The following is a 23,809-nucleotide window of genomic DNA, read 5'->3' as shown; positions in this document are numbered from 1 at the left end:
TCAATTCCCTGGTTGAACTTGATGGACATATGTCTTTTTTCGACCGTACTAACTATGTAACTATGTAACATTCCTTTTTGTACTGTCCAGGTCCATCAGGGGGCACTCTAGCACTTAAAAACCCTATCCCCTATTTACAGGGGGGTCTGACTACTGGGACTTATCCCCTATCTGATTGTGTGGGGGCCTGACTACAGGGCCCCTGACAGTCTCCATTACGGTGCCCCAACTGCATGGATCAGTATGAATGCATGCAATCTATGCATTGTCAATGGGGGCGCCAGAGATACCTGAGTATACAATGCATGGAGCGCGTGTGGACACACTGCTCCATACAGTAGAGCCGAGGCCCCATTCTGGAGACTGCAAGTGTCCCAGTGGTCAGACTACTGTAACCCCTATCATGTGGATAGAAAATAGGTTTTTAAGTGAAAGATTACTTATTTTACAAAGGGCTATGGTAACATACAAATGCTGGCCACTTTATTAGGTACGACTTGCTAGTACTGGGTTGGGCCCCCTTTTACCTTCATTCCTTGTGGCATACTTTCTATAAGGTGCTGGAAACATACCTCAGAGATTTTGGTCCATATGGACATGATGGCATCACACAGTTACTGCAGAATTGTTGGTCGCACATCCATATGTGAATCTCCTGTTCCACCATATCCCAAAGGTTCTCTATTGGATTGAGATCTGGTGACTGTGGAGGCCACTGGAGTACAGTGACCTCATTGTCAAGTATGAGATGATGTGATGTTTGTGACATGGTGCATTATCCTTCTGGACGTAGCCATCAGAAGATAGATCCAGTGTGGTTATAAAGGATGGACATGGTCAGCAACAATACTCAGGCTGTTGTGTTTATGCAATGCCCAGTTGTTACTAAGGGGCCCAAAGTGTGCTAAGAAAATGTCCCCCATACCATTGCACCCCCATCAGCCTGATGGATGCATCCATGCTTTCATGTTGTTTACGCTAAATTTTGACTCATCAGACCAGGCAACATCCAGTCTTCCATTGTCTAATCTTGGTGAGCCTGTTTGAATTGTAGCCTCCTTTTCCTGTTCTTAGCTAACGGGAGTGGCACCTGGTGTGTGTTCTTTTGCTGCTGTAGCCCATCTGCTTTAACGGTTCAATGTCTTGTGCCTTCAGAGATGGTATTCTGCATGCCTTAGTTGTAATGAGTAGTTATTAGAGTTACTGTTGCCTTTCTGGTATCTCAAACAAGTCTACCTATTCTCCTCTGACCTCTAACGGCAACAAAACATTTTAATTCACACAACTGCCACTCAATGGATATTTTCTCTTTTTCTGACCATGCTCTGTAGATCCTAGAAATGGCTGTGCATGAAAATCCCAGTATATCAGCAGTTTCTGAAATACCCAGACTAGCCTGTCTGGTATCAACAATCAAACTCTTTTTTTTTTGGGAGTTTGACGACCGTCATTTTGAGGGGGCGCAACAGGCAATAACAGGTCCCGATGGACCCCATAATAGTAAATGTGGTCTGTCGGGCGGCACTATTTTCAGGGAGAATAGTGGGAGAAAAGAGACGGTGCAAGCACAATTTTTTCTCCCGCTATTCTCCCCAGCGGTCCTGATGTCCTATTCTCCCCAGCGGTCCTGATGTCCTATTCTCCCCAGCGGTCCTGATGTCCTATTCTCCCCAGCGGTCCTGATGTCCTATTCTCCCCAGCGGTCCTGATGTCCTATTCTCCCCAGCTGTCCTGATGTCCTGATGTCCTATTCTCCCCAGCGGTCCTGATGGCCATCACACTACCAGGTCATAATGGTAGTGTGAAAGGGGCCTTAAAGGTGTACTGTGGTGCAAGACAACTTATCCCCTATCCAAAGTGTCTGATCGCGGGGGTCCAACTGCTGGAATTCCCCGCAATCTCCTGCTCCGTGCAAGGGGACTGTCGACCCTCCCAGGAAGTGGTGGGCAACAAGCTCCCTCCATGTATCTCTATGGAATAGCCAGAGATACACAAACTTTGTACGGAGGGTCGACGTAGCTCAGTTCATGGGGAGAGCAGGGACACCGTGCAGAAGATCATGGGGGTCCCAGTGGTCGTACTCTTTATAATCAAATACTTATCCCCACAGTACTCCTTTAAGTGTCATTGGTCCATTATCATAAAGATGACACATCTCAGTAATGTGTACGGAACGGAAGCTGAGCCCTCCCCCCATCCCTTCTGTGTCTGACAGGAACAGTTGCTGAAAGAAAAATCTGCATCGCCTTTTACTTGCTGGACACTTTAAGTAGAATCCTGTCATCTCCAACGTTTAATTGCACGACTGTCTTTATGATGGGGGAAGTAACAAGGACATGTATCTATTATGCATTCAATGGCTTCAAAGAACTACCCCTCCCACAATATTATCAAGAATGACAGCGCAGATCACAGGATATCAGACGGGAGCCCTGTCTGCGTGCTTTGTGCGGATACTGTTCCCTCGCCGTGGGATATATATTCCTCATCAGCTGAAGTATACAGCGGTCGTACAGCGGCCTCAGGTTACACAATTTCCACAATACATTGGGCTTTCATGGACCACTGTGATATGAAAGAGCATTCAAGGCCGCAGAATATTACATTATAATACAATACATTACAATAATTCATGTTTTCCATGGATTTTCAATATTTTCACAATGTGACATATATATGTAAATATAACTGGAAAGATGTTATAATACAAAACCACTGTAAATATCAAATACAACTGAACTTTTGTATATATAAAGTCCGAGAAGAGAAGGTTCAGTGTAGTAGTGTAACACTCACGTTTCTGAAGACAGGCACTCCGGTGGATGTGGATCCGCTGGACCTGTGTGGCAGATGACTCGGACCGTACCAGGGAGCGGAGTCTAAGGTGTGGCTGGTTTTCACCAGAGCCCGCCGCAAAGAGGGATGGACTTGCTGCCGCAGGCGGTACCCAGGACGCTACCCCTGGCACGGCTCGACCACACAGGTGGCTGAGGAGATGCGAGGCACAGTAGCAGTAGAAGGTCAGGGCAGGCGGCACAGTAGCGTAGTCAAAGCGAAGCAGGAGTTCAGTAGGCAGGCGGCAGAGGAGCAAGGTCAAGTCACAAGAGATCTGATACACGGCAAGGCAATACAGAGGAACGGTTTCTCAAAGGCACAAGGCAACAAAGATCCGTCAGGGAACTGAGGAGGGTGGAGGAATTTATAAATGAGCCACAGGTAGATTACACTAATGAGCGTACTGGCCCTTTAAATCTTAAAGCTCCAGCGCGTGCGCCCTAGGGGACGGGGACGCGCGTGCCAGAGCAGAGAGGCAGGAGAAACACCCGGAGAGTGACGGACTGGGGCTCGCATGCGGGCGTGTCCCGCGATGTGAGTCCCAGCCCCGTCGGCAGCAGAAGGTAAGGGGACCATGCGCTCATGGCCAGCGTGTGTGGCCGGAGCGCATAATGTAACAAGTAGGTGCAGTTAAAACAGAAATATTGGAACACTAACACCGACGTGTTTCGGATCCTTCCTGACCCTTAGTCGGGGCTTAGTTAAAGGGTACCTCTCATCAAATAAACTTTTGATATATTTTAGATTAATGAATGTTGAATAACTTTCCAATAGCATGTTAATGAAAAATATGCTTCTTTCTATTGTATTTTTCCTGATCAGTCCTGTCAGCAAGCATTTCTGACTCATGCTGGAGTCCTAAACACTCAGAGCTGCCAGCCTGCTTTGTTCACAGCCAAAAAGGCTGTGAACAAAGCAGGCTGGCAGCTCTGAGTGTTCTCCTTTGTGAACAAAGCAGACTGGCAGCTCGTAGTGTTTAGGTCTCCAGCATGAGTCTGAAATGCTTGCTGCCAGGACTGGTAGGGAGACCCCTAGTGGTCATTTCTTCAAAGTGGAAAATTAAATAGAAAGAAGCATATTTTTTAATAACATGCAATTGTAAAGTTATTCTGCATACATTAATCTATAATATATCAAAAGTTTTTTTGATGAGAGGTACCCTTTAACTGTAATTGTACTCTTATCTAGTCTATATGGAATTGGCTAGTTTTATACCATTTTTATTGAGTTTGTTTACGTGTGTGTAGTGCAGTGTTTCCCAACCAGGGTGCCTGCAGCTGTTGCAAAACTACAACTTCCAGCATGCCTGGACAGCCAAAGGCTGTCCGGGCATGCTGGGAGTTGTAGTTTTGCAACAGTTGCAGGCACCCTGGTTGGGAAACACTGGTGAAGTGAATGGATTACCAGGATTTACAATATTTACAGATTTACAATATTTTTAACCTACAATGGTCATCCAGGGACATATCATTAAAGCATTACGATATGTAAATGTGTCTGGCAAGATGTTATAATACAAAACCACTGTAACTAAAAAATACGCCTGAACTATTGTAATTGTAAAGTCCAGGAAGAGAATGTTCAGCATAGTAGGTGCAGTTAAACAGGAATACTTAATTGAAACATGGACAAGACACAGCAACTGGAACACTTATGCCGATGAGTTTCAGAGCCCTTCCGACCCTTAGTCATGGCATTATAAGATGTAATTGTATCCTTATCTAATCTATATGGCATTTTCTAGTTTTCTACTATTTTTATTAAGTTGTTTTAGTGTGCGTAGAGCATTGTTTCCCAACCAGTGTGCCTCCAACTGTTGCAAAACTACAACTCCGAGCATGCTGGCAGTTGTAGTTATGCAACAGTTGGAGGCACACGGATTGGGAAACACTGTTGTGTGTATATATTTATCACTCAAAAGCAATGCCTGTGTTGACTTTAAAGTCAATTTCCTTTTCAGATGACATTATAAAACTTCAAAAAGAAGAGTCAGACGTTCAGTCCACCTCGAATCAGACCGGCCAACATGGCAGACTAAAAAGGGGCAATTTCCAAAATAAACGATACTTTCGAAATCCACCAAGAAATCAACAAGGTAAGGGCTGAGTAATACACAGTGGGGCAAAAAAGTATTAAGTGAGCCACCAATTGTGCAATAGAGAGGCCTGCCATTTTTATCATAGGTATACCTCATCTATGAGAGACATAATGAGAAAAAAAATCTATAAAATCACATTGTCTGATTTTTAAAGAATTTGTTTGCAAATTATGGTGGAAAATAAGTATTTGGTCAATAACAAAAGTTCATTCTTTCTCCTCCAAACACAGCGATTTTAGTTTTTACCAAAAAGTTCTACTTTGGTTTAATCTGACCATATTACATTCTCCCAATACTCTTCTGGATCATCCAAATGTCTCTAGCAAACTTCAGACGGGCCCGGACATGTACTGCCTTAAACAGGGGGACATGTCAATCACTGCATGATTTGAGTCCCTGGTGGCGTAGTGTGTTACTGATGGTAGCCTTTGTTACTTTGGTCCCAGCTCTCTGCAAGTCATTCGCTAGGTCCCCCCGTGTGGTTCTGGGATTTTGGCTCACCGCTATTGTGATCAATTTTACACCACGAGGTGAGACCTTGCGTGGAGCCCCAGATCGAGGGATATTAGGTCTTGTATGTCTTCCATTTTCTAATAATTACTCCCACAGTTGATTTCTTCACACCAAGCTGCCTGCCTATTGCAGATTCAATCTTCCCAGCCAGGTGCAGGTCTACAATTATGTTTCTGGTGTCCTTCGACAGCTCTTTGGTCTTGACCATAGTGGAGTTTGGAGTGTGACTGTTTGAGGTTGTGAACAGGTGTCTTTTATACTGATAACAAGTTCAAACAGGAGCCATTAATACAGGTAATGAGTGGAGGACAGAGGAGACTCTTAAAGAAGAAATTACAGGTCTGTGAGATCCAGAAATCTTGCTTGTTTGTAGGTGACCAAATACTTATTTTCCACCATAATTTGGAAATAAATTCTTAAAAAATCAGACAATGTGATTTTATGGATTTTTTTTCTCATTATGTCTCTCATAGTTGAGGTATACCTATGATGAAAATTACAGGCCTCTCTCATCTTTTTAAGTGGGAGAACTTGCACAATTGGTGGCTGACTAAATACTTTTATGCCCCACTGTAATAACCTTGCTGGCTTTAATTTTAGGATAACACATTTTAGGGCTATTTTTTACTTATTTTTTTTCCTTAGGTCCTGGCAGACCTAAACCAGGTTTCAGACAGCAAAGGTTTCCAGGTATGATCAGAAACAACACGCTTGGTCCAATAACAAGACGAAGAGCCGCCGCTTCACTGAATGGTGTGAGCCCACTCAATAGGCCAAATCTGCCCACAACGGTAATTATTTGTTTAAAGCAAAATTCACACCATACCCCCGTGGACCCTTTAAATCCCAGTGTTGACAATAAAGTCCTTGAGAGATTCACAAGGCAGTCCTGGAGATCTCCAAGAGATTCACAAGGCGGTCCTCGATCCTGGCTGCCATCCACCTATTAGTTACAATGGAGGGCAGCTTTATAGATAAAGGGCCCTATTACACGGCACATACCTGAACAGTAAACGAGCAGTGATCTCGTAGATTGCCATTTGATTACAGAGTCTGACACATGTGAACACACCCTTACACTGTCAGCCTGCAGCTGCTGTATTCATTAAAATCTGCTCCTCTGCCTGTAAAATTATACAGTACAAGGCACGCAGCATGATATAAACCCACCTCATTCTTTACGAAAGGGTCCCAATAAAGTTATTTTTCCCCCACAAGAGAAAACAAATAAATATATGTGTGTATATGGCATGGCTGCATGGGATGAGAAGAGGTTGTGACTTGAGTTGTAGTGGCTGGTCATAGGTTGTGATGTAAGCTGTAGGGGCTGGTCAGAGGTTGTGATGTAAGCTGTGGAGGCTGGTCAGAGGTTGTGATGTAAGCTGTAGGGGTTGGTCATAGGTTGTGATGTAAGCTGCAAGGGCTGGTCAGAGGTTGTGATGTAAGCTGTAGGGGCTGGTCAGAGGTTGTGATGTAAGCTGTGAGGGCTGGTCAGAGGTTGTGATGTAAGCTGTAGGGGCTGGTCAGAGGCTGTGATATAAGCTGTAGGGGCTGGTCAGAGGTTGTGATGTAAGCTGTGGAGGCTGGTCATGGGTTGTGATGTAAGCTGTAGTGGCTGGTCAGAGGTTGTGATGTAAGCTGTAGGGGCCGGTCAGAGGTTGTGATGTAAGCTGTAGGGGCTGGTCAGAGGCTGTGATATAAGCTGTAGTGGCTGGTCAGAGGTTGTGATGTAGGCTGTAGTGGCTGGTCAGAGGTTGTGATGTAAGCTGTAGGGGCTGGTCAAAGGTTGTGATGTAAGCTGTAGTGGCTGGTCAGAGGTTGTGATGTAAGCTGTAGTGGCTGGTCAAAGGTTGAGATGTAAGCTGTAGGGGCTGGTCAGAGGTTGTGATGTAAGCTGTGGAGGCTGGTCAGAGATTGCGATGTAAGCTGTAGGGGTTGGTCAAAGGTTGTGATGTAAGCTGTAGGGCCTGGTCTGAGGTTGTGATGTAAGCTGTAGGGGTTGGTCAGAGGTTATGATGTAAGCTGTAGGGGCTGGTCAGAGGTTGTGATGTAAGCTGTGGAGGCTGGTCAGAGGTTGTGATGTAAGCTGTAGGGGCTGGTCAGAGGTTGTGATGTAAGCTGTGGAGGCTGGTCAGAGGTTGTGCTGTAAGCTGTAGGGACTGGTCAAAGGTTGTGATGTCAGCTGTAGGGACTGTTCAGAGGTTGTGACGTAAGCTGTAGGCACTGGTCAGAGGTTGTGATGTAAGCTGTAGGGACTGGTCAAAGGTTGTGATGTCAGCTGTAGGGACTGTTCAGAGGTTGTGACGTAAGCTGTAGGCACTGGTCAGAGGTTATGATGTAAGCTGTAGGGGTTGGTTAGAGGTTGTGATGTAAGCTGTAGGGGTTGGTCAGAGGTTGTGATGTAAGCTGTAGGGGCTGGTCAGAGGTTGTGATGTAAGCTGTAGTGGCTGGTCAGAGGTTGTGATGTAAGCTGTAGGGGCTGGTCAGAGGTTGTGATGTAAGCTGTAGGGACTGGTCAAAGGTTGTGATGTAAGCTGTAGGGGTTGGTCATAGGTTGTGATGTAAGCTGTAGGGGTTGGTCAGAGGTTGTGATGTAAGCTGTAGGGGCTGGTCAGAGGTTGTGATGTAAGCTGTAGGGGCTGGTCAGAGATTGTGATGTAAGCTGTAGGGGTTGGTCAGAGGTTGTGATGTAAGCTGTAGTAGCTGGTCAGAGATTGTGATATAAGCTGTAGTAGCTGGTCAGAGATTGTGATATAAGCTGTAGTGGCTGGTCAGAGATTGTGATATAAGCTGTAGTGGCTGGTCAGAGGTTGTGATGTAAGCTGTAGTGGCTGGTCAAAGGTTGTGATGTAAGCTGTAGGGGCTGGTCAGAGGTTGTGATGTAAGCTGTGGAGGCTGGTCAGAGATTGCGATGTAAGCTGTAGGGGTTGGTCAAAGGTTGTGATGTAAGCTGTAGGGCCTGGTCTGAGGTTGTGATGTAAGCTGTAGGGGTTGGTCAGAGGTTATGATGTAAGCTGTGGAGGCTGGTCAGAGGTTGTGATGTAAGCTGTGGAGGCTGGTCAGAGGTTGTGATGTAAGCTGTAGGGGCTGGTCAGAGGTTGTGATGTAAGCTGTGGAGGCTGGTCAGAGGTTGTGCTGTAAGCTGTAGGGACTGGTCAAAGGTTGTGATGTCAGCTGTAGGGACTGTTCAGAGGTTGTGACGTAAGCTGTAGGCACTGGTCAGAGGTTGTGATGTAAGCTGTAGGGACTGGTCAAAGGTTGTGATGTCAGCTGTAGGGACTGTTCAGAGGTTGTGACGTAAGCTGTAGGCACTGGTCAGAGGTTATGATGTAAGCTGTAGGGGTTGGTTAGAGGTTGTGATGTAAGCTGTAGGGGTTGGTCAGAGGTTGTGATGTAAGCTGTAGGGGCTGGTCAGAGGTTGTGATGTAAGCTGTAGTGGCTGGTCAGAGGTTGTGATGTAAGCTGTAGGGGCTGGTCAGAGGTTGTGATGTAAGCTGTAGGGACTGGTCAAAGGTTGTGATGTAAGCTGTAGGGGTTGGTCATAGGTTGTGATGTAAGCTGTAGGGGTTGGTCAGAGGTTGTGATGTAAGCTGTAGGGGCTGGTCAGAGGTTGTGATGTAAGCTGTAGGGGCTGGTCAGAGATTGTGATGTAAGCTGTAGGGGTTGGTCAGAGGTTGTGATGTAAGCTGTAGTAGCTGGTCAGAGATTGTGATATAAGCTGTAGTAGCTGGTCAGAGATTGTGATATAAGCTGTAGTGGCTGGTCAGAGATTGTGATATAAGCTGTAGTGGCTGGTCAGAGGTTGTAATGTAAGCTGTAGGGGTTGGTAAGAGGTTGTGATGTAAGCTGTAGGGGTTGGTCAGAGGTTGTGATGTAAGCTGTAGGGGCTGGTCAGAGGTTGTGATGTAAGCTGTAGAGGCTGGTCAAAGGTTGTGATGTAAGCTGTAGGCACTGGTCAGAGGTTGTGATGTAAGCTGTAGGGGTTGGTAAGAGGTTGTGATGTAAGCTGTGGAGGCTGGTCAGAGGTTGTGCTGTAAGCTGTAGGGACTGGTCAAAGGTTGTGATGTCAGCTGTAGGGACTGTTCAGAGGTTGTGACGTAAGCTGTAGGCACTGGTCAGAGGTTGTGATGTAAGCTGTAGGGACTGGTCAAAGGTTGTGATGTCAGCTGTAGGGACTGTTCAGAGGTTGTGACGTAAGCTGTAGGCACTGGTCAGAGGTTATGATGTAAGCTGTAGGGGTTGGTTAGAGGTTGTGATGTAAGCTGTAGGGGTTGGTCAGAGGTTGTGATGTAAGCTGTAGGGGCTGGTCAGAGGTTGTGATGTAAGCTGTAGTGGCTGGTCAGAGGTTGTGATGTAAGCTGTAGGGGCTGGTCAGAGGTTGTGATGTAAGCTGTAGGGACTGGTCAAAGGTTGTGATGTAAGCTGTAGGGGTTGGTCATAGGTTGTGATGTAAGCTGTAGGGGTTGGTCAGAGGTTGTGATGTAAGCTGTAGGGGCTGGTCAGAGGTTGTGATGTAAGCTGTAGGGGCTGGTCAGAGATTGTGATGTAAGCTGTAGGGGTTGGTCAGAGGTTGTGATGTAAGCTGTAGTAGCTGGTCAGAGATTGTGATATAAGCTGTAGTAGCTGGTCAGAGATTGTGATATAAGCTGTAGTGGCTGGTCAGAGATTGTGATATAAGCTGTAGTGGCTGGTCAAAGGTTGTGATGTAAGCTGTAGGGGCTGGTCAGAGGTTGTGATGTAAGCTGTGGAGGCTGGTCAGAGATTGCGATGTAAGCTGTAGGGGTTGGTCAAAGGTTGTGATGTAAGCTGTAGGGCCTGGTCTGAGGTTGTGATGTAAGCTGTAGGGGTTGGTCAGAGGTTATGATGTAAGCTGTGGAGGCTGGTCAGAGGTTGTGATGTAAGCTGTGGAGGCTGGTCAGAGGTTGTGATGTAAGCTGTAGGGGCTGGTCAGAGGTTGTGATGTAAGCTGTGGAGGCTGGTCAGAGGTTGTGCTGTAAGCTGTAGGGACTGGTCAAAGGTTGTGATGTCAGCTGTAGGGACTGTTCAGAGGTTGTGACGTAAGCTGTAGGCACTGGTCAGAGGTTGTGATGTAAGCTGTAGGGACTGGTCAAAGGTTGTGATGTCAGCTGTAGGGACTGTTCAGAGGTTGTGACGTAAGCTGTAGGCACTGGTCAGAGGTTATGATGTAAGCTGTAGGGGTTGGTTAGAGGTTGTGATGTAAGCTGTAGGGGTTGGTCAGAGGTTGTGATGTAAGCTGTAGGGGCTGGTCAGAGGTTGTGATGTAAGCTGTAGTGGCTGGTCAGAGGTTGTGATGTAAGCTGTAGGGGCTGGTCAGAGGTTGTGATGTAAGCTGTAGGGACTGGTCAAAGGTTGTGATGTAAGCTGTAGGGGTTGGTCATAGGTTGTGATGTAAGCTGTAGGGGTTGGTCAGAGGTTGTGATGTAAGCTGTAGGGGCTGGTCAGAGGTTGTGATGTAAGCTGTAGGGGCTGGTCAGAGATTGTGATGTAAGATGTAGGGGTTGGTCAGAGGTTGTGATGTAAGCTGTAGTAGCTGGTCAGAGATTGTGATATAAGCTGTAGTAGCTGGTCAGAGATTGTGATATAAGCTGTAGTGGCTGGTCAGAGATTGTGATATAAGCTGTAGTGGCTGGTCAGAGGTTGTAATGTAAGCTGTAGGGGTTGGTAAGAGGTTGTGATGTAAGCTGTAGGGGTTGGTCAGAGGTTGTGATGTAAGCTGTAGGGGCTGGTCAGAGGTTGTGATGTAAGCTGTAGAGGCTGGTCAAAGGTTGTGATGTAAGCTGTAGGCACTGGTCAGAGGTTGTGATGTAAGCTGTAGGGGTTGGTAAGAGGTTGTGATGTAAGCTGTAGTAGCTGGTCAGAGATTGTGATATAAGCTGTAGTGGTTGGTCAGAGGTTGTGATGTAAGCTGTAGTGGACTGGTCAGAGGTTGTGATGTAAGCTGTAGGGGCTGGTCAGAGGTTTTGATGTAAGCTGTAGGGACTGGTCAGAGGTTGTAATGTAAGCTGTAGGGGTTGGTAAGAGGTTGTGATGTAAGCTGTAGTAGCTGGTCAGAGGTTGTGATGTAAGCTGTAGTGGCTGGTCAGATGTTGTGATGTAAGCTGTAGGGGCTGGTCAGAGGTTGTGATGTAAGCTGTAGGGGTTGGTCAGAGGTTGTGATGTAAGCTGTAGTGGACTGGTCAGAGGTTGTGATGTAAGCTGTAGGGGCTGGTCAGAGGTTGTGATGTAAGCTGTAGTGGACTGGTCAGAGGTTGTGATGTAAGCTGTAGGGGCTGGTCAGAGGTTGTGATGTAAGCTGTAGGGTTTGGTCAGAGGTTGTGATGTAAGCTGTAGTGGACTGGTCAGAGGTTGTGAAGTTAAGCTGTAGGGGCTGGTAAGAGGTTGTGATGTAAGCTGTAGGGGCTGGTCAGAGGTTGTAATATAAGCTGTAGTGGCTGGTCAGAGGTTGTGATATAAGCTGTAGTGGCTGGTCAGAGGTTGTGATGTAAGCTGTAGTGACTGGTCAGAGGTTGTGATATAAGCTGTAGTGGCTGGTCAGAGGTTATGATGTAAGCTGTAGTGGCTGGTCAGAGGTTGTGATGTAAGCTGTAGGGGTTGGTCAGAGATTGTGATATAAGCTGTAGTGGTTGGTCAGAGGTTGTGATGTAAGCTGTAGGGGCTGGTCAGAGGTTGTGACATCGCCCTTTTTTCTAATCCCTAAACACACTTTTTAAAGTGGTGCTTACATTTTTTCAGCAATTTTGGACTTTGGAATTTTTTGGGACATTGAGGTATATAAGATGTCAAAAGAAAATCCATTAAAGGAATACTGTAGTGGAATATCACTTATCCTCTTTCCAACACGCCCTCTCCATGTATCCCATAGAGCTACACATGTCTGCCGCGGTTTCCTGCGGGGTCGGCACTTCATGCGGACTGCCGAGGCCCTGTACAGGTCCTTCGGATAGAGGGTAAGTTATATTCCACCACATGATTCCTTTAAGCCTTGTAAGCTCTAAGGTATGGTCTCCATGGATCGGACTTGTTCTTCCAGAATATCCTACAGATGTTTTATCAAACTGAGCTGTCAGGAATTTGGAGGCCACATCAACACCTTAAAGGGGTACTCCGCCATGCCCCCTCCCATAGGCTTGCATTGAGGGGGTGGAGCTTGACATCTCGAGGAGGTGGGGCCGTGACATCACGATACTCCGGCTCCTGTATCGCCCGTCATCAGCCATGGAGCGTACTTCCCTCCGTGCAGCTGGTGAACAAGGGTGCTGCAGGAGAGATCGGGGGTCCACAGCGGCGGTACCCCCGTGATCAGACATCTTATCCCCTATCCTTTGGATAGGGGATAACATGTCTAGGGGCGGAGTACCCCTTTAAACTCTTTGTCCGCTTCAGGGACTAACTGTTCACTTGTTGCTTAATATATCCCACCCCTTGTTAGGAAATAATCAGTTGACTGATATATGTATTGATAGTGTTTCTATATAACTACTGTATAATCTTTAGTCTTTTTTACAGAATTCTCAGAAAGTGGTAAAAACTCAGACTCAAAATGTCCAACTTAACCCAAGGAAGTATAGAGCGGCAAATATTACTTCACAGACATTAACCAGAAGGTAAGAGAGGATTATTGGCAATTCCTTTTGCCACCTGAACAGATTTGCATCTATAACATAATTGTACTATAGGACTGGAGGTGCACTTTATAGAGGTGTTCAGGAGTTAGAAGAAAAGGTTTGCATTACTACAACCAGCTCCATTCTTGTTTATGAGTTGTACCTGGTATTGTAACTCATCAGTGTGGAAGTTAATTGGACTAAGCTGCAATACCAGACACAGCCCGTGGACAAGAGTGGTGCCTTTCTGGAAAGTAAAACAGAAGCTTTTTTTCTTATCTCAAACAAATCCTGTTAATTACCATATTTTGTATTTCTGTAGGTTTAATACACAGACTAGAAGACCACAAATACGAGATGGGCAAAAGCAGCAAAGAACAAATACAGTCAACCAGAACAAAAGAGTAAGTGAACAGGCCAAATGGATGGTCAATGCCAAACTATGATTTGTAATTGAGAGAAAAATAGAAAAATGGCGAGGGCAGCGCCTTGTGTAATCCTACGAGTAGAGAGGGGGATGTAAGGGTCTGAATTATAGACTCTCACCAGGGTTAACCCTTAAAGGGGTATTCCAGGCAAAAACTTTTTTTTATATATCAACTGGCTCCGGAAAGTTAAAAAGATTTGTAAATGACTTCTATTAAAAAATCTTAATCCTTCCAATAGTTATTAGCTTCTGAAGTTTTCTGTCTAACTGATCAATGATGATGTCACGTCATGGGAGCTGTGCATGATGGGAGAATATCCCTTGCATGATGGGAGAATATCCCCATAGGAGCTGGACAGCTCCCGGGACGTGAGTCATCAGAAAGCAGTTAGACAGAAAACAGCAACTCAACTTCAGAAGCTAATAACTATTGGAAGGATTAAGATTTTTTAATAGAAGTAATTTACAAATCTGTTTAACTTTCCGGAGCCAGTTGATATATATAAAAAAAGTTTTTGCCTGTAATACCCCTTTAAGGTTATGTGGGGTATCTAGAGGATTGCAGGCCGTAGGAGCTTGACCGGTATCCAGGGCACGGGATCCAGTAGTTTGGCAAGAGAAGATAAAAGAAAAAATACTCCAAAGTGGCGCTATCCAGTAAACATGAAGGCCATGGGATGCTTTCTTAATCAGCAAACTGTAATTTTTACATGGTGGAAATTCTACAGCAGACGTTTCTGCTGCGGAAATCCCGATTCCGGAGTCCGCAGAAAGAATAGACATGTCTATTCTTTCTGTGAAATTCGGCATGGAAATGCATTGCCCCCTACAAAACAGCGGTCCTAGCGCCTGCATGTGTTGCCAGCGCTCCGTTGTCACAGGGATGTCCGCACCCTGGGGTCTGATTTTAACGGGGTGCGGCGTGCAAGATCACGGGGTCCCCAGGGGCGGGACCCCCGCGATCAGGCATCTTATCCCCTATCCTTTGGATAGGGATAAGATGTCTAAACGCTGGAGTACCCCTTTAAGGATTTTGTTAACATCAGCTGTTACATCACTACTTATTATACCTTTTTTATGACATTATTTCTATAATGTGACGTCACAGTGTTCATTATTCTTGCATTGTGACATATTTGTTATTCCTGTTACAATTTTTTTGTGACATCCCTTTGTAAATTACCTTTGTACTGTGACATCACTGTCCATGCATTATTTCTCTATTGGTGACATCACTATTTAAAGGGGTACTCCACTGGACAGCTTTCGGAAGTAAATGTTCTGAATGCTGTTTTCGCACTGCGGAGGTCGGCCAAGCCCCTCATGACATCACTCCACACCCCCTCAATGCAAGTCTATGGGAGGGGTTGTGACACAGTGGTGTCATGGTACAATGGTATGAAACATCTGTTCATAAAAGTAAGTTAATAGAGGAAATAAATAAAAAAAATGATAGCTTTGCTTTTGTTTCTGTCTTTATGGGGGATCAAATAAATTAATGATGTGGGTGCTTTAAAATATTTAGTGCATTTTTTAAACATCTGGCAAGTTACACTTGGTGTCAAAATATGCACCGTAAATGACAAGTAATTTTTTTTTAAATACCTTTAATACTCCAATGGAAATCATTTTATATTTTTTATTAACTGGTGCCAGAAAGTTAATCTGATTTGTAAATTACTTTTATGTAAAAATCTTAATCCTTCCAGAATTTATCAATTGCTGCCAGAGGTGTCAGCAGAGAGCACTGTGGTCAGGCAAAACAATAATTCAAAAAGAAAAGAACTTCCTGTGGAGCATACAGCAGCTGCTAAGTACTGGAAGGATTAAGATTTTTCTGTAATATATATTTTTTATATTTTATAGGATTAAGATTTTTGCATAAAAGTAATTTACAAATCTTTTTAACTTTCTGGCACCAGTTAATTTAAAAAAAAATTTTTCCACCTCTTTCCCTTAACCCCTTAATGACCACGGACGTATATTTAAATCCTGTGGCCGGCTCCCGATCTGTGAAGCGCGCTCAGAAGCTGAGCACGCTTCGTATCTGCAGGGTCACGGTTGCTATCAGCAAGGACCCGCGGTTAATACCGGACATCGCCGATCAGGCTGATGTCCGGTATTAACCCTTTAGACGTCGCAATCAAAGTTGATTGCGCCATCTAAAACGGGAGAATACACTGCCGGTTAGCTCAGCGAAGCTGTTCGGGATTGCGGCAGTGAAATTGCGGCATACCGAACAGCTGACAGGACAGCGGGAGGTGTCTTACCTTGCTCCCGGCTGTCCGATTGGCATTTGATTGCTCCAAGCCTCAAAACACTGATCAATGCATTCCTATGGCAATGCATTGAACAGTGCCTGCAATCAGTGTATGCAGTGTTTTAGCCCCTAGAGGGAGCTATAACACTGCATAAGAAAAGTAAAAAAAAAAAGTTACCGTATTTTTCGCCCTATAGGACGCACCGGCGTATAAGACGCACCCAATTTATAGGTGCAAAATCGAAAAAAAAAGGAAAGATTTTGAACCCAATAGTGGTCTTCAACCTGCGGACCTCCAGATGTTGCAAAACTACAACTCTCAGCATGCCCGACAGCCGTTGGCTGTCTGGGCATGCTGGGAGTTGTAGTTTTGCAACATCTGGAGGTCCGCAGATTGAAGACCACTGCATAGGAGGTAATACTCACGTGTCCCCGCCGCTCCGGACCCGTCACCGCTGCCCTGGATGTCGCTCCATCGCTGTCGTCGTGTCCCCGTCGCTCCGGAACATCTCTGCTGCCGGCCGAGTATCCTCGCTCTCCGTCGCCGCCATCACGTCGTTACGCATGCCGACGCACGTGCGCGACGACGTGATGACGAGGAAGGAGAGCGCCGGCCATACAGGGGATCCCTGAACGGAGAAGACACCGAGGAGGCAGGTAAGGTCCCTCCCGGTGTCCTGTAAGCACTAACCCGGCTATTCAGTCGGGCTGTTCGGGACCGCCGTGGTGAAATCGCGGCGGTCCCGAACAGCCTGACTGAACAGCCGGGTTAGTGTCACTTTCCCTTCAGACGCGGTGGTCAGCTTTGATCGCTGCATCTGAAGGGTTAATACAGGGCATCACCGCGATCGGTGATGTCCTGTATTAGCTGCGGGTCCCGGCCGTTGATGGCCGCAGGGACCGCCGCGATAGGGGTGTATTCGCCGTATAAGACGCACCGACTTTTCCACCCCAGTTTTGGGGAAGAAAAAGTGCGTCTTATACGGCGAAAAATACGGTAATAAATGTGATTCAACCCCTTCCCTAATAAAAATCAGAATCACCCCCCTTTTCCCATGTGTAAATAAAAACAAACATATGTGATATCACCACGTGCGTAAATGTCCGAACCATAAAAATATATCATTAATTAAACCGCACAGTCAGTGGTGTACGAGCAAAAAAAATTGAAAGTCCAAAATAGTGTATCAAAAAGTCTGATCAAAACAAAAATGGTACCAATAAAAACTTCAGATCATACCTCCCCATTTGTGGAAAAATAAAAAAGTTATAGGGGTCAGAAGATGACAATTTTAAACGTATATATTTTCGTGCAGGTAGTTATGATTTTTTCCAGAAGTCCGACAAAATCAAACCTATATAAGTAGGGGATCATTTTAATCATATGGACCTACAGAATAAAGATATGGAGTCATTTATTTTTACCGAAAAATGCACTGCGTAGAAACGGAAGCCCCCAAAAGTTACAAAATGGCGGTTTTTCTTAAATTTTGGCGCACAATAATTTTTTTTCCGTTTCGCTGTAAATTTTTGGGTAAAATGACTGATGTCATTACAAAGTAGAATTGGTGGTGCAAAAAAAAAAAAGCCCATCATATGGAATTTTAGGTGCAAAATTGAAAGGGTTATGATTTTTTTAAATGAAAGGAGGAAGAAACGAAAGTGCAAAAACTGAAAAACGCTTGGTCCTTAAGGGGTTAAAGAGGTACTTTTTGTCAGTGAGATTGAAGCCCAAAGACAGGTTTGGGTGAAAAGTGGAGAAGATTTTGGCACATCAAGTGCAGAATACCCAACAATTGTAGCATAAAACAAACTAAAAACTCAACTTATTCTTCCAATAGGTTTACAGATTTTTTTTTCTTCCTTTTTTAGTTAATGCAACAAGTCACTATGAATCGTGGAAAAAGACAGACAACTCCAAGAAGGTCATTAAACATATTAATTAATTATCATTAAAGGAGTAGTCCCGTTTAGAAAAAATTTCAAAGTCTCAGATTGCGAAGGGTCTGACTGCTGGGACCCCCCGCAATCTCCTGCCTGGCACCCCAGATCTCCCCATTCACAGAGCTGTGTAGACCACTGCACGGAGGGGAGGTCAGCACGACCCCTCAATGCATCTCTATTGGAGAGTGGGAGATACACGAGTACAGTGCTTCGGCTCTCCCATAGAGATGCATGCAGGATGTGTGCCGATCTCCGATCCATCTCCATGCAAGAGATTGCGGGGTGTCCCAGTGGTCGAACCCCCTGCGAACTGACACTTATCCCCTATCTTTTGGAGAGGGGATTCATTTTCCTAAACTGGATAATCCTTTAAAGTCATTTGGAACTTGTAATGAATGTGTTCTTCTTCTTCACTAGGTGGCAAAACAATGACTCTTTTGGGTCCACTTTAACTGTGTCTGTGCCCAATCCTAAAGCTGGTTTGGCCCCTCAGTGAGTAGACATTTTTACATCTTACAATATAATTTCAATTACTAAAAAGCTTTTTAATGAAACTTGTAAGTAATTTGGGTTTTTTTTTTATACCAAAGATCCAAAAAACCAGCATTGAAGCGACCAGGAGGGAGATTTAGGAAAACAGAAGCCCAGTCTACAGACCCTCCTCCAAAAGGAGTTCCCCTGAGATTCAATTTCCGGGCTACGGCCAATCATGTGAGTTATTAGAAATGACCACGTTTTTAGTATACTGTATGTTTGGCTTTATTTTTGAGCCACGTACAAACCATTTCTGTGTTGGGTTGAACACATCATCAAACATTAAAGAGGTGTTCCCATCTCATCCACAGGACATGCCATAAATGTTTCAGAGATGTCCCACCTCTGCGACCCTGCACCTTTTCTGCATTGAGAAAACACGGAAACAGCCGAATGGCCTGTTTCAAGCAGTTTACGTAACTACCATAAACATTAATTGAAGTTGCATAAACAGTGTAGAAATGTAGAACGGCCAAGAAGGACTCACATCTATCAGACATTTGTGGCATACTTCTGGATATTAATGTTGAATAGGGGAATACCGCTTTAAAGCTACGTTCACACTGTAATGTCCATTTATTTGTTTTTGTATTTTTCTGTTTAGGTGTGCATTCACATACTAATTTGTTCTGAGCAGTCTACTATTCATTCTGGATTGGGAATGGTTAATGCTCAGAACCAATGAGAGCTCAGATGTGTCTATTTTAACCATAGTTCTCCTACATTCTTGGCTGTTATTTTGTTCAATAAGGCTACTAATAACTGCTAATGTCTGTTTGTGCAATACTCTGACTATGTCTGCTTGAGCATTTACCTTGTATTTTTCTTGTGATTTTATCTGAGTTTTAGCCATGGTTAAATAGTCTTGTTTATTGTAGATTTTAGTCTGTGTTACATTTGTCAGTTTTAGGATTAGTATGTCCGTTTTGTTAGTCTGTGTTCACACTGTGTTAGGGTGGGTTCACACTACGTTTTCTCCCATACTGGAGCGCATACGGCAGGGGGGAGCTAAAACCTCGCGCTCCCGTATGCCTTCGTATGCGCTCCCGTATGTCATTCATTTCAATGAGCCGGCCGGAGTGAAACGTTCGGTCCGGTCGGCTCATTTTTGCGCCGTATGCGCTTTTACGACCGGACCTCAAACCGTGGTTGACCACAGTTTTAGGTCCGGTTGTAAAAGCGCATACGGCGCAAAAATGAGCCGACCGGACCGAACGTTTCACTCCGGCCGGCTCATTGAAATTAATTACATACGGGAGCGCATACGAAGGCATACTGGAGCGCGAGGTTTTAGCTCCCCCCTGCCGTATGCGCTCCCGTATGGGAGAAAACGTAGTGTGAACCCACCCTTAGTCTAGTGTTACCTGTGCTCTGTATGTAATTATTCCTGTTTGGTATCCTGGAGTTCATTTAGACTAATCTGGTTCTGGTCTAGAGTTACATGTGTTATATATCTGTTTCCTACTGGGTCAGCATCCTGATCACATGGTGAAGTGTGCCCGCTGGCCAGTAGTCTATTTGGGTTTATTATAATGGCTAATCCTTTTGTGGAGTGGGGTGTCCAGTTTGTTTGTTCTGTGTCCCAGTGTGAGGAGTGTCCTATGTTCCTGATCAGTTTAGTGTCTAGCTTTCAGTTCTTCTGCTCATCCTCTGCAATTCTTGGATTCTGCTGTATACCTGTTCCATTCCTAGTCTTGTTCGTTTATCTGGATTTCGGTTTGTGAACTGTTTGTTTATACACTAAATTCTGCCCTGTTAGTATTTGTATCCTGCCTGGTATATCTGGTTGTCTGGTAGTTTTCCGTTTCTGTTTCTGGCCTGTGGCCGACTATGTATATTATTTGATTTTATGCCACTGCACTGTAGCGCAGGGAGGGAACAGCTCCAAGTTGTTGATCCACCGTTTAGGGTGGATGGGCAAATAGGCGGGAAGAGTGTTACTAGGGACAGCTTAGGGCTCATTCTCCCTGTCCCCCCAGTAGGTCATGACACTCACATAGTATTTGGTCAGACTTAGGTACATATTTTAAACAGCATTTTGAGCCAAAACTAGGAATGGAGCCAACACAGAGGACAACTAACCAAAATGAGGCGAAGAATTTTTTTTTTATAAAAAAAAAAAAAAAAAAGGACTGTACTCTCTGGCCTCTTTAAAGAGCATACAGAAGAACAAATGTCCATCCAGCATCCAAGTTGTGAAATAATCAGTCTTATTTTATTTTCGGATCATATTCATGAGGAGAATATACAGACATGGAAAAACCTCTGACCTGTTTCATGTTGTTAGCACTTAGTCATAGACTCTATGACTAAGCGCTAACAGCGTGAAAAGCATCAGAGGTTTTTCCGTGTCTGTATATGTTCTTCATGAATATGATCCGAAAATAAAATAAGACTGATTATTTCACAACTTGGATGCTGGACATTTGTTCTTTTGTATGCTCTTAAAAACACATAGGGAACATAGCCTAAGACTAGATTCATAACACATGTTGGATTATTTTCAAAAAGATGTTTTGAGGTATACCACAGTGTACCTTCGGTGTGGCCACAGACTTTAAATAATCAAAAAAAACTAAAAAGAGGCTTTTTATTCTATGATAATTTATTGCACATTTGGGTATCCTAAGTTAACCTCGTTGTATCCATTTCATTGTAAGCTGCACCTTTCCTGCAGTTTACTTGTGACTGTGTCTTGTTAGCCAGAGATTTGTTAATACATGGGCATGGATGTGTTGCTGCACTTCAAGTGTGTAATCAGCCAGATTTCCGCCTGGGTATAATCAGCTATATGCCAGGACTCTGAGGAGCCCATCGTGATCAGTGGGAACAAAGCACTACAATTTTGTTCTGCCTGTTGAAAATTACCTTCCAATTGCCTACCGGCACTCTATAAGCAACCCAGGCCACGTGGTGGACCTACCTATCAATATTCTGGACCACCAGCTTCCTGCTGGATTATCAACGGAAGCCTCAAATTAGGCTGCAGGGAATCTTTATCCTCAGAGTCATCCTCCTCATCCGCAGCTTAATAGAGACACATAGCAAGGATTCCTTGTTCGTGGAAGTGAATTCCAGGGTTTAGGAGGTGGCAGAGTCACCTGAAAAGGAATTGTTGCCTTGTTCCAATACTCCTTTGGACTTTTATCTTTTTATCTTTCCAAGTTATTTGAGGAAACGATCTGAAAGAATGAATTTATTAATATATTATTATTGCTTCTAGCTTCTAAGGAGTACATTGCTTAAATGGTCTGTGATGAGGTGCTGTCTGTGATAAGGTGCTGTCTGTTTTAAGGGTCTGTCTGTAATGAGGTGTTCTCTGTGATGAGGGGATTTCTGTTATGAGGGGATGTGTGTGATGAGGGGATGTGTGTGATGAGGGAATGTCTGTGATGTGGTGTTGTCTGTGCTGAGGGGCTGTCTGTGATGAGGGGCTGTCTGTGATGTGGTGTTGTCTGTGATGAGGGGCTGTCTGTGATGAGGTGTCTGTGATGTGGTGTCTGTGATGAGGGGATGTCTGTTACGAGGTGTTGTCTGTGATGAGGGGTTGTCTGTGATGAGGTGGTGTCTGTGATGAGGTGTTGTCTGTGAAGAGGTGTTGTCTTTGATGGGGTGTTGTCTGTGATGTGGTGCTGTCTATGATGTGGTGCTGTCTTTGATGAGGTGCTGTTTGTGATGAGGCATTGTCTGTTTTGAGGGGCTGTCTGTGATGAGGTGTTGTCTGTGATGAGGTGTTGTCTGTGATGAGGTGTTGTGTGTGATGAGGGGATGTCTGTGATGAGGTGTTGTCTGTGATGAGGTGTTGTCTGTGATGAGGTGTTGTCTGTGATGGGGTGTTGTCTGTGATGAGGTATTATCTGTGATGTGGTGCTGTCTGTGATGTGGTGCTGTCTGTGATGTGGTGTTGTCTGTGATGTGGTGTTGTCTGTGATGTCGTGTTGTCTGTGATGAGGGGTTGTCTGTGATGAGGTGTCTGTGATGTGGTGTTGTCTGTGATGGGGTGTAGTCTGTGATGAAGTATTATCTGTGATGTGGTGTCTGTGATGAGGTATTATCTGTGATGTGGTGTTGCCTGTGATGTGGTATTGTCTGTCATGAGGGGTTGTCTGTGACTAGGGGTTGTCTGTGACGAGGGGTTGTCTGTGATGAGGGGTTGTCTGTGATGAGGTGTTGTGTTTGATGATGTGTTGTGTGTGATGAGGGAATGTTTGTGATGAGGTGTCTGTGATGAGGTGTCGTCTGTGATGAGGGGATGTCTGTGATGAGGGATTGTCTGTGATGAGGTGTAGTCTGTGAAGAGGTGTTGTGTGTGATGAGGGTATATCTGTGATGAGGTGTCTGTGATGAGGTGTTGTCTGTGATGAGGTGTTGTTTGTGATGAGGTGTTGTCTGTGATGAGTTGTCTGTGATGAGGTGCTGTCTGTGATGTGGTGCTATCTGTGATGTGGTGCTATCTGTGATGAGGTGTTGTCTGTGATGGGGTGTTGTCTGTGATGGGGGTGTTGTCTGTGATGGGGTTTTGTCTGTGATAAAGTTTTGTCTGTGATGGGGTGTCTGTGATGTGGTGTTGTCTGTGATGTGGTGTCTGTGATGTTGTCTGTGATGTGGTGTAGTCTGTGATGAGGTATTATCTGTGATCTGGTGTCTGTGATGAGGTATTATCTATGATGTGGTGATGTCTGTGATGTGGTGTTGTCTGTGATGAGGTGTCTGTGATGAGGTGTTGTCTGTGATGGGGTGTTGTCTGTGATGTGGTGTCTGTGATGTGGTGCTGTCTGATGTGGTGTTGTCTGTGATGAGCGGTTGTCTGCGATGAGGTGTCTGTGATGTGGTGTAGTCTGTGATGTGGTGTTTTCTGTGATGAAGTATCTGTGATGTGGTGCTGTGCTGAGGTATTATCTGTGATGTGGTGTTGTCTGTGATGTGGTGTTGTCTGTGATGTGGTGTTGTCTGTGATGTGGTGTCTGTGATGTGGTGTTGTCTGTGACGAGGGGTTGTCTGTGACGAGGGGTTGTCTGTGACGAGGGGTTGTGTGTGATGAGGTGTTGTCTGTGATGAGGTATCTGTGATGAGGGGATGTCTGTGATGAAGTGTCTGTGATGTGGTGTTGTCTGTGAGGAGGTGTCTGTGATGAGGTGTCTGTGATGAGGGGATGTCTGTGATGAAGTGTCTATGATGTGGTGTTGTCTGTGATGTGGTGTCTGTGATGTGGTGTTGTCTGTGATGTGGTGTCTGTGATGAGGTGTTGTCTGTGATGAGGTGTTGTCTGTGATGAGGTGTTGTCTGTGATGGGGTGTTGTCTGTGATGAGGTATTATCTGTGATGTGGTGCTGTCTGTGATGTGGTGCTGTCTGTGATGTGGTGCTGTCTGTGATGTGGTGTTGTCTGTGATGTGGTGTTGTCTGTGATGTGGTGTCTGTGACGTGGTGTTGTCTGTGACGAGGGGTTGTCTGTGACGAGGGGTTGTGTGTGATGAGGTGTTGTCTGTGATGAGGTATCTGTGATGAGGGGATGTCTGTGATGAAGTGTCTGTGATGTGGTGTTGTCTGTGAGGAGGTGTCTGTGATGAGGTG

The 23,809-nt window shown here is 45.0% G+C and overlaps 1 protein-coding gene across 4 annotated transcripts in view; it reads left to right on the top strand.

The window, feature by feature from the left end:
* Positions 1 to 23,809, top strand: part of LOC130291508 (UAP56-interacting factor-like) — a 73,961-nt gene that overhangs the window by 34,208 nt on the left and 15,944 nt on the right. For 2 of the 4 annotated variants that reach the window (XM_056540293.1, XM_056540290.1), the window contains exons 2-8: positions 4,796 to 4,930; positions 6,092 to 6,237; positions 12,962 to 13,071; positions 13,394 to 13,475; positions 17,631 to 17,683; positions 18,120 to 18,194; positions 18,293 to 18,413. In XM_056540293.1, coding sequence (XP_056396268.1) covers positions 4,796 to 4,930; positions 6,092 to 6,237; positions 12,962 to 13,071; positions 13,394 to 13,475; positions 17,631 to 17,683; positions 18,120 to 18,194; positions 18,293 to 18,413 — 722 coding nt within the window. Of the gene's footprint in view, positions 1 to 4,439; positions 4,541 to 4,795; positions 4,931 to 6,091; positions 6,238 to 12,961; positions 13,072 to 13,393; positions 13,476 to 17,630; positions 17,684 to 18,119; positions 18,195 to 18,292; positions 18,414 to 23,809 lie in introns of those variants that run through there. The other 2 variants (XM_056540292.1, XM_056540291.1) reach the window with 2 other exon arrangements.

This window comes from Hyla sarda, chromosome 9 (genome assembly GCF_029499605.1).
Source record: "Hyla sarda isolate aHylSar1 chromosome 9, aHylSar1.hap1, whole genome shotgun sequence".
In the NCBI taxonomy this organism is placed as follows: domain Eukaryota; kingdom Metazoa; phylum Chordata; class Amphibia; order Anura; family Hylidae; genus Hyla; species Hyla sarda.
The sequence above is the reverse complement of the archived record's forward strand: the minus strand, read 5'-3'. Positions and strand labels throughout refer to the sequence as shown.